The sequence below is a fragment of the Micropterus dolomieu genome, unplaced genomic scaffold, assembly GCF_021292245.1.
Source record: "Micropterus dolomieu isolate WLL.071019.BEF.003 ecotype Adirondacks unplaced genomic scaffold, ASM2129224v1 contig_11353, whole genome shotgun sequence".
NCBI classification, from domain to species: domain Eukaryota; kingdom Metazoa; phylum Chordata; class Actinopteri; order Centrarchiformes; family Centrarchidae; genus Micropterus; species Micropterus dolomieu.
In genome coordinates this window covers 1-9,272 of record NW_025740339.1, presented here as the reverse complement: position 1 = coordinate 9,272, position 9,272 = coordinate 1, and the positions used below count along the sequence as shown (strand labels likewise).

Here is a 9,272-nt window from a genome sequence, read left to right as displayed (position 1 = left end):
GAAATGGGGCAGGGCTATGTTCTGTGGATTGAGGGTCAGATGGGGCAGGGCTATGTCGGAGCTCTGCGGGCTGAGGGTCAGAAGGGGCAGGGCTATGTCGGAGCTCTGCGGGCTGAGGGTCAGATGGGGCAGGGCTATGTTGGAGCTCTGCGGGCTGAGGGTCAGATGGGGCAGGGCTATGTTGGAGCTCTGCGGGTTCAGGTTGAGATGGGGCAGGGCTATGTTGGAGCTCTGCGGGTTCAGGTTGAGATGGGGCAGGGCTATGTTGGAGCTCTGCGGGTTCAGGTTGAGATGGGGCAGGGCTATGTTGGAGCTTTGCGGGTTCAGGTTGAAATGGGGCAGGGCTATGTTGGAGCTCTGTGGATTGAGGGTCAGATGGGGCAGGGCTATGTTGGAGCTCTGTGGGTTCAGAGTGAGATGAGGCAGGACTGTGTTTGACCTGTGCAGGTACAGGGTGAGATGGCGCAGGACTTCGTTGGAGCTCTGTCGATTCATTGTGAGACGGTGCTGGACTGTATTGGAGTTCTGTGGGTTCAGGATGAGACAGCACAGGACTATGTTGGAGTTCTGTGGGTTCAGGATGAGATGGTGCAGGACTATGTTGGAGCTCTGTGGATTCATGGTGAGATGGCACAGGACGACTATGTTGGAGTTCAGTGGGTTCAGGGTGAGATGGCGTAAGACTTTGCTGCGATCCAGGGGTCTTGGTAGGACTCTGCGGTGGCTCTGAACAGATGTCACTTGGAATCGGTGGTTGTGAAATGCTAACAGGTGCTAACTGCGTGGGACTGATGGGCGATGCCGGGGTAGGAGTGTGAGGGATTGGAGTGTGTGGGATTAGCTCCTCCTCCTGAGGCCTGCAGGTGGAGCAGACGTAATCTTCAGACCCCGCCCTGCCCTCCCCAGCCTGGACAATACACTCTTTATGGACACACCTGTAACACAACAAAAAAAACATGTATGTTTGCTGAGGTTCAATCATTCTTAGGAGGAAGTTCAGCCTGCAGAACAGAAATTATGGGCGCAAGCATGAAACTGAGCCCCAGTCTGCCGGTAACCCTCACAGTAAAAGCCACATCAGGCCTTTTCAGGCTTTTAATGTGAAGTAGCTAAAGGAAGTGTTTTTTTAACCTTTAGTTAACCCGGGAAAATCCCCATTGAGATAAAATCTCTTTTCAAGGGCGCCCTGGCCAAGAAAGGAAAAGGACAGCAAGTTTAACAGTACAGACATAAAACAGCAGTACAAACTAGAATCAAAATATTTACCCTTTTACCTTTATACAAACACAGCAGTCGCAACCCACTATCAAACCAGTACATTAAAACTTCATGAGCAGTTAAAATACATCAATATAATGTCTGCTTATTCAAAAACAGTTACATTTATCTTTAAAAACCTCTGTAAATCAAGGATTTGAACTTCCCAAGAGGTACCAGTACCTCCAGCCAAGGGTCCTTTGCAATGAGTTCCAAGTTAATGGTGCACTGTAGTCACCCTGGAAACTTTTAAGAGCAGCAGCCTGCTGGACCAGGTATGATGACTACTGACCGCAAAGCTGAGGAGGCTATTAATGTAACGTGGTAATTTGCAAATGAGTGCCTTATAAATAAAGATACACAAATGTAGATGTCTCCGCATAGCTAATGACGGCCAATCCACCATATCATATAATCTGCAGTGATGGGTGCGCGATTTAGCAAGTGTAATAAAATGCAACGCTGCATGGTATGCAGAATCAAGATCCTTTAACAATGATGAAGCTGTAGTTTTCCAATATCATTTACGAAAATGGTGAATAAAACTGGAGCCAAGATCGAGCCCCGGGGGACACCGCTGGAGATCTCAAGTGGTTTAGACATGTGATTGTCGATACAGACACTGAGCTCTATCAGTGAGAGTTTCTAAACCAGTTCCCAACCTCTTTACTAAAACCCACATTTGGATTGCAGTAAGTCATGATCGACTGAGTCAAATACCTTAGATAAATCAACAAACTATTTTCATTTGATTTCATTTTTAACTTTGCAAGATAAGCTCTAGATGTAATGTGTGTGTGTACCTAAAGCAGCAGATACAAGTCAGATAGTCCTGTGGTGTGTAGAGATCAGGGGCATGGTCACAGAGAGGGCAGGGCAGGGCCGGGTCACACGACTCGCACAGAAACGGGTGATTGGCCCACTGGCCTGATGACCTCACACCACAGCGGCGGCAGGTTCTGCAGTTCTGCAGGAGAGAGAGGGAGGTTTTAAAACACACACACCCCCCCTCATATACCGGACAGGTTTGTCCACAGTGTGTGTTTGTCACCTTGCAGCTCCAGCTGGTGCTCGGTGTGTGATCCAGAGGTGGTGTGAGACAGTGTGTGTGGTAGGCTTTATCACAGCGTTCACACACCAGCAACACGCCGTCATCTCCTCGCAGCCTTACGCACACACAGAGGAGAGAGAGGACAACGGGGTGAGTGCACTTCAACAACAAAGCTGGTCAGATTGTCAAACGCCGTCTGAAACCTCCACGTTTCAACGCTGCATGTCTTCCAGGAGAAATTGTCTGCTCCGTTATCTCCCTCCTCTCTATTTAGCCCGCCTTTCAATGTGGTCGAACAGAAGTGAACACTGTTGCCTCCAGACGTGGTCTGACGAAACCTGGTTTCAGCTTTATCACACAAACACAGTCATCTATGTTTTCACTCTATCCCGACATCAGATGCACAGAGACAAACAGCAGGAAGCAGAGGGTCGTGTTTCCTTCCTTCCTGCAGACACTTTTGCCACCTGATGGCTGTTGGAGATTGGTTTGATGCCGTTTCATGTCAGCTATCTAGAAAACATCACATTATACTGAAGCTACATCAACTGGAGGCTGAGCAGCTGCTTATTTTTACCTCCAACAGTTACAGAACATGAGGCAAAATGCGGCTGCTAGACTGCTGCCTGGTACAAGGAAGAGGGACCACATCTCTTCACTGGGTACCAGTCAAATACAGAGTGGATTTTAAGGTTCTTTTTATTGTTTTTAAGGCCGGGCACAGATCGTCATGCCAGCTCCTTTTAGCTATTCAACACGCTCGCCTGATAAAGGCTGATCGTGCTTTTTCGTAGTAAAGCACCCAAGGTTGTGGAACAAACCTCCCATTTTCATTAGATCATCCCTAACCACTGAGACCTTCAAGTCACGTCTTAATACGTATTTTTATTTGTTGGCGTTGAGTCAATCTAGGGATGCCCATCATCAACTGTCCTGGTCGCTTCATATTTCTATTTGTTGCTGCCTGCTTCTTCACTGTCGTATGTTTTACTATTGTTGTATGCTCCTTTTTATTCTTTTCTTCTTGTTGTTTTAATTGTATAACTGTGCACAGCACTTTATTCAGCAGGGAAATATCTGCTGCTAATTGCTGCCCCATGTTCACCAGCTAGCTGCTAACTGTGTCTGGAAACACTGAGACTAACCCAGAAACATGAGAGAAAATGTACTCAGCGTTTCCACTAGGATCTTTAATACGGGGGGGGGTAGACCACCAGAAACTACTAGTGTCAGAGCGGGCGTGTTATGGACACGTGGCGGCGTCGTGACACATTATTTTTGCCTAAAAGTTGGTCTGACCGAGGCGACTCTGAGAGCAGACGATCCATCAGTCAGAGAAACAAGCTGTCTGTCGTACCTGCAGCTCTGACACACTCGACACTCAGGACACTGCCAGCCGGTCCTGCACAGGGCCGAGGGCGTCAGGGGGGGGTCCAGGCAGCCGCCGTGATAACAGTTACCGCAGCAACAGCACATCAACACGCCGCTGACGTCACCGCTGCCCGAACACAAGACGCATTGTGAGGACACTGCGGAGAGAGAGAGCGAGTGAAGTGTGTTTCCAAACAAACTCAACACACCGGCCAGAAAAACATATCACCATAACAACAAGTGTGTACCTGCGTGCGTGTGTGCACCTGCGTGTGTGTGCACCTGCGTGCATGAGTGTGTGCACCTGCGTGCGCGTACCTGCGTGCATACCTGCGTGCGTGCGCGTACCTGCGTGCGTGCGCTACCTGCGTGAGTGTGTACCTGCGTGAGTGTGCTACCTGCGTGAGTGTGCGTACCTGCGTGTGTGTACCTGCGTGCGTGCGCGTACCTGCGTGAGTGTGTACCTGCGTGAGTGTGTGTACCTGCGTGAGTGCGTGTACCTGCGCGAGTGCGCGTACCTGCGCGAGTGTGTGTACCTGCGCGAGTGCGCGTACCTGCGTGAGTGTGTACCTGCGCGAGTGCGCGTACCTGCGTGAGTGCGTGTACCTGCGCGAGTGCGCGTACCTGCGCGAGTGTGTACCTGCGTGCGCATACCTGCGTGAGTGTGTGTACCTGCGTGAGTGTGCGTACCTGCGCGCGTACCTGCGTGAGTGTGTGTACCTGCGTGTGTGTGTCTTGTACACAGTGTGCGTCTCTGCTTCCAGTCCTGGTGAGCTCCGGCCGCGGCAGCGCAGGGGAAGTGGTAGCTCCGCCCACAGTTCGTCTCCTGGCAGCGCAGCGACGCTCCGAGCCGGCGGCAGAATGCACACACCTGCACAGGTAAAAGAGAGAGGGGGGCGGGCTTAGCGACATCGTACTCCTCCTGAAAATGCACAGCAGCGACCAATCAGATGACACACAAACCCACCTGCGTGCTTCCTGAGTCGATGGCTTTGTCCACGTAGAGCAGCGATTGGCCCTCGCCACGACACACCCCTTCTGACCAGGCGGCACACTGCAGGTGGGCACAGCACTGACCTGCACACAGAGAGAGAGGGGTTACCTGATGAAACTTTACTCAGCAGGTAAACGAACAGACGGAGCTGCCGAGACGAACCTGTGGGGTCAAACAGCGACTGGACGTCGATGTCGTGTGGAAGGCCGATGGGTCCGAGCTGCTGCACAAACTCTGAGGAAGACTCTGAAAGGTCAGGAGACAGGTGATCAGCAGGCGATCGACAGACGATCGACACGTGATCAGCAGGCGATCGACACGTGATCAGCAGGCGATCAGTATCATGTATTTTCTGGAAGGAGGATGGAGAGTACTCACCACTCTGCTCTGGACTGCTGCACCTGCACACACATACTCGATTAATTGATTAATTAATTAATTGACACAATATAACTTGAGTGTACTGAAAACATAAACAGGAAGTGAGGTCAGTACTCACGCGGGCGGGGCCAGGTCGCCGCGGTAGCAGTGGTCGTGGCAGTCGTTGTCTCGGTCAGGGGAGGCGCGGCGGTTGAGAATGTGAAGCGGGATGTAGCCCGGCGTCGGGCCGAACACCACCAGGCGGCCCTGGCCAAGGGGGGGCTCGTCGCCACGGTAACAGAAGGCACACTGCTTCAGACTGCGAGAGACGGCGAGGACAGAGAGACTTTAGGCGGACGCAGTGACCCTCGTCAGGTGAGGATCAATACAGATTATTATTAATTAGTTTGGTGTATCAGACTGTCATTGCTGCAGGTTTTACCCTGAGCCTAAACCCGGTTCTAGCCTGGACCTTAAACCCCCTCACGCTCTGTCTCACCGCTGCTTGGTGTGTCCCAGGCTGGCGGTCGGCGAGGCCCCCGAGTCCTCCGACAGACAGCGCTGGAACAGGGGGGACAGAGAGTCCTCGTCCTCCAGTCGGGGACGGGGGGAGATCGGAGGACTGGAGCAGGGGCTCATGGTGGGACTGCGCTCCATGGGACTGGCCCCGCCCCCATCTGTCTCCATAGGAACCGTGCTGGGACTGCGGTCTACCTCCATGGGCGCGGGGCTGTGGCTCAGACTGGGCCGGTCCTCCTCCACAGGATCAGGAGCGGGTCTGGGGCTGGAGGCGAGGCTGTGGACCGGGCTACGTTCAGGGGACGGGGCGGGGGAGGGGGGCTGACTGACCCGAGGTTCTTCCCCAGGACTGGAAGTTGGTCCTGGGCTGGAGGCGGCGAGCGGGGCAGCAGGAGCAGGGCCGGTTCTGTCCTCCTCCTCAGCACTGGGAGCTGGTTCTGGGCAGGATTCTGGGTCAGGGTCCGGCTTAGGTTGCGGGCTGAGCGGGTCCTGGCTGGGTTCTGGATTTGTGTTTGTGGATTTTCTCCTGGAGGTGGACCGGCGGCGTCCCGTTGTCTTCTCCTTGACCTCCTTCGCCTCTGCGGACGCTACATGAAACAAAACCACAGAGCAAAGTTAACTAGAAACCCAGACCACAAGAGACCAGGTCCAATCAGAGGATCCAGGACCTTAAATAATGGTGCACTACACGTTCCAGCAGGAGCGTAACTTTAACTGGGTTCCCTATAACCCTCGTGCAGTAACGTGTTGCACGTGCAGGTTCAGCTGACACCTCGGCACAGATCGGTCTTCACACTCGCCTCGTAATCTTCTCTGTTCGCACGTCTGTATTTTTAGACGTGTCTGTGAGCGAGACGGTCCCCATGCTAATGATCGCCGTGCACGCGCACCAACGCGACCACGTGACACTTAAACTCTCACACAGCAATGGTTACATCCAGTCACAGTTCACTGCAGCCCTGCTTTGTCCCGTCAGACCGCCTGATCCCGGACCTTTGTGGTTCAGGACTTCCTGCTCTGCTGCGTTTACTCAGGAACATTTAAATAAAGTTCTGATGGTTTGAATAAAGTTCAGACAGACTGACGATGTCGTCAGGACGAACCCCTCCGTACCTGCACGCTCTCCACCGGTCTTCTGGGGGGGTTTGGTCTCCGCGGCGTCCGTGCTCTCTTCGTCCTCTACCTGGGCTCGGCCTCGACTCCGCCCCCTGCACACAGAAACACACAGCGGGTCAGGTGCAAATTCAAACTCAAATTTCAGATACGTCCCCGCTCTCCTTTATATTTTACACGCTTCTTTATCTGCAAACGTTCTGCTGTTGTTCTTTTAATAAGTACTTACACATTACAGAGAGCCGCCTGCAGAGTTACAAGCAGCTTCCCTGAGAGGAAGCCTCCCTCTTACAGGAAGACCCGGATCAGTCACACCGCTACTGGAGGGGGGTCGCCAGACACCCCACGACACGACATCATGGCCATTTTAAACTTTTTTCAAACTTTAAATTGTGTCTCCAGAGGAAAACTCTTCTCTAGTGGACTGAAAAAGACTTGGCGTCCGTGTATAAATACTGTATTAATGAAATATCGTGATCCTAACTGAGCAGATCCACTGGAGGGTTTAGCTCAAGGGCTGAAAGAGGAGGGAGAGCGCCGTGTACGCCGCACACCCAGCTTTTATCCTGCCGCCGCGGGGGGACAAGCTCGCTTCTCTGACCTTCGGGCCGAGCCTGTCGTGCGTACGTTAAGATCTGAAGAAAGATGTGATGAGCTTTAAGCAGCACGTACACGACGGAGCTGAACGCCGCTCTCTCTCCCTCACAATTGCTCGTCCCTTGAAGGAGGAGGAGAGCCGCACGTTTGAGTCTGGCTTCTGCGGAGCTTTATCGCTCCTCGCCGCTCCAGACCGATACACGCCGTGTTCACCTGCATGCGTCACCTGAAGACAGCTGAGGAGCTGCTGATGTCACCTGACCAAGTGTTCAGGTCACCATGATGACATCACAGCAGAGAGAGAGAGACAGAGAGCAGCAGGAGGTAAAACCTGGAGCAGACTCAGTCCAGTTCACTTCCCCTCCTCCTCGCTGCTCACTACCCAGCATGCAACTTAACCACTTCCTCTGCAACACGTCTCCTTCACCACAACACACACACACACACACACACACACAGCGCTGCATTTGAAAGTTGGAAATTCCAGCTCTGAAACAGCAAAAGAGTGCGACTGCAGCTGCGGCGCCCATTAGGCCACGCCCACTAACACACCTGAACACAATCGTCTTTCCTGTTGGTTTCTGCACTCGCCTTGTGGTGTGTGTGTGTGTGTGTCACATGGTGTCACGGCGTCAACAGGAGCGCATCGCGGCGCTCTGACTTACTTCTTCCTTGATTTTGGAGGTGGCGGCGGAGGAGGAGCAGGCGGCGGCGGAGGTGGAGGGGTGGGAGGCGCAGAACGGCCGCTGCTCCCATCTTTCCGAGGTCTCCCACGAGGCCGCCTCTCGGGGGCGGGGCTAGTAGCGGCGGCGGCTTTGGCCAGCTGAGCGCTGCGCCCGGCGCGGGTGACGGGAGGCGGCGGTCCTCTGTCCCGAGGCTCCTGAGACTGAGCCTCAGATGGCATTCTGGGTAGAAACAGAGACAGAGAGAGAGACATGATTATTACATCACAGCTTCCTGACGCCACAGCTGAACAGGTGTGATGGAGGCGTGTCGCCACCGTCCAGTTACATCTCTCACGGCCGCCTTCAGGAGCGGCGTACACGTGTTGTCAGCCTTTAGACGGCGAGGACTTCCTGTTTCCTCCCTCAGCAGACTGAACACGACCACAACCAGACGTGTGAAGATGTCACGTGGACTCAGAGGGACCGTCACACCACCTGACTGTTAGGCATCATCACTTCCTGTCCTCGCTCGCCGTCTTGTTGTTGTTATTTAATTAAGACAAAGGTCAGTTGTGGGTATAGCGCCACCTGGAGGACACAGGAAGTGTCTGAAGACCTGGACCCGCCGGTTCAGTCCTGATGAATCAGACTCACATGTGAACAGAGACCCTCTACAGGAAGTGGTCTTGTTCTCTCCGCTCCTGCCTTAACTTCCTGTTTTATTCCTACGCTTAACGGCAGGCGTTCTGACCCGGTCGGTTCCTTCACTCGAGACACGGCGGATCTGAGAAGAACCGGAGAACCCACAGCTCTAGTGCCCTCCGAGACCGTAGGAGTTTACTGGCCAACAACCACCCTGAGAACAGATCCGCATCAGCACTGGATCCGGACCCTGAGACCCAGCTGGAGCTCAGAGTCCACTACAGTCCAGTAAAGTAGACTGGAGCCGGACCCTGAGACCCAGCTGGAGCTCAGAGTCCACTACAGTCCAGTAAAGTAGACTGGAGCCGGACCCTGAGACCCAGCTGGAGCTCAGAGTCCACTACAGTCCAGTAAAGTAGACTGGAGCCGGACCCTGAGACCCAGCTGGAGCTCAGAGTCCACTACAGTCCAGTAAAGTAGACTGGAGCCGGACCCTGAGACCCAGCTGGAGCTCAGAGTCCACTACAGTCCAGTAAAGTAGACTGGAGCCGGACCCTGAGACCCAGCTGGAGCTCAGAGTCCACTACAGTCCAGTAAAGTAGACTGGAGCCGGACCCTGAGACCCAGCTGGAGCTCAGAGTCCACTACAGTCCAGTAAAGTAGACTGGAGCCGGACCCTGAGACCCAGCTGGAGCTCAGAGTC

At 53.6% G+C, this 9,272-nt stretch overlaps 1 protein-coding gene across 1 annotated transcript in view; it reads right to left on the bottom strand.

Annotated features, from left to right (window-relative positions):
• Positions 1-8,358, bottom strand: part of LOC123965805 (histone-lysine N-methyltransferase 2D-like) — a gene marked incomplete at both ends in the record, with an annotated part of 10,292 nt that extends 1,934 nt beyond the window's left edge. Inside the window, 13 exons of the mRNA XM_046042159.1 lie at positions 19-935; positions 2,061-2,224; positions 2,309-2,423; positions 3,666-3,837; positions 4,400-4,550; positions 4,647-4,756; positions 4,836-4,919; positions 5,052-5,074; positions 5,173-5,352; positions 5,533-6,139; positions 6,666-6,760; positions 7,928-8,167; positions 8,209-8,358. Of these exons, the coding sequence (XP_045898115.1) occupies positions 19-935; positions 2,061-2,224; positions 2,309-2,423; positions 3,666-3,837; positions 4,400-4,550; positions 4,647-4,756; positions 4,836-4,919; positions 5,052-5,074; positions 5,173-5,352; positions 5,533-6,139; positions 6,666-6,760; positions 7,928-8,167; positions 8,209-8,358 (3,008 nt within the window). The remainder of the gene's footprint in view (positions 1-18; positions 936-2,060; positions 2,225-2,308; positions 2,424-3,665; positions 3,838-4,399; positions 4,551-4,646; positions 4,757-4,835; positions 4,920-5,051; positions 5,075-5,172; positions 5,353-5,532; positions 6,140-6,665; positions 6,761-7,927; positions 8,168-8,208) is intronic.
• Between the last annotated feature and the right edge of the window lie 914 nt (positions 8,359-9,272).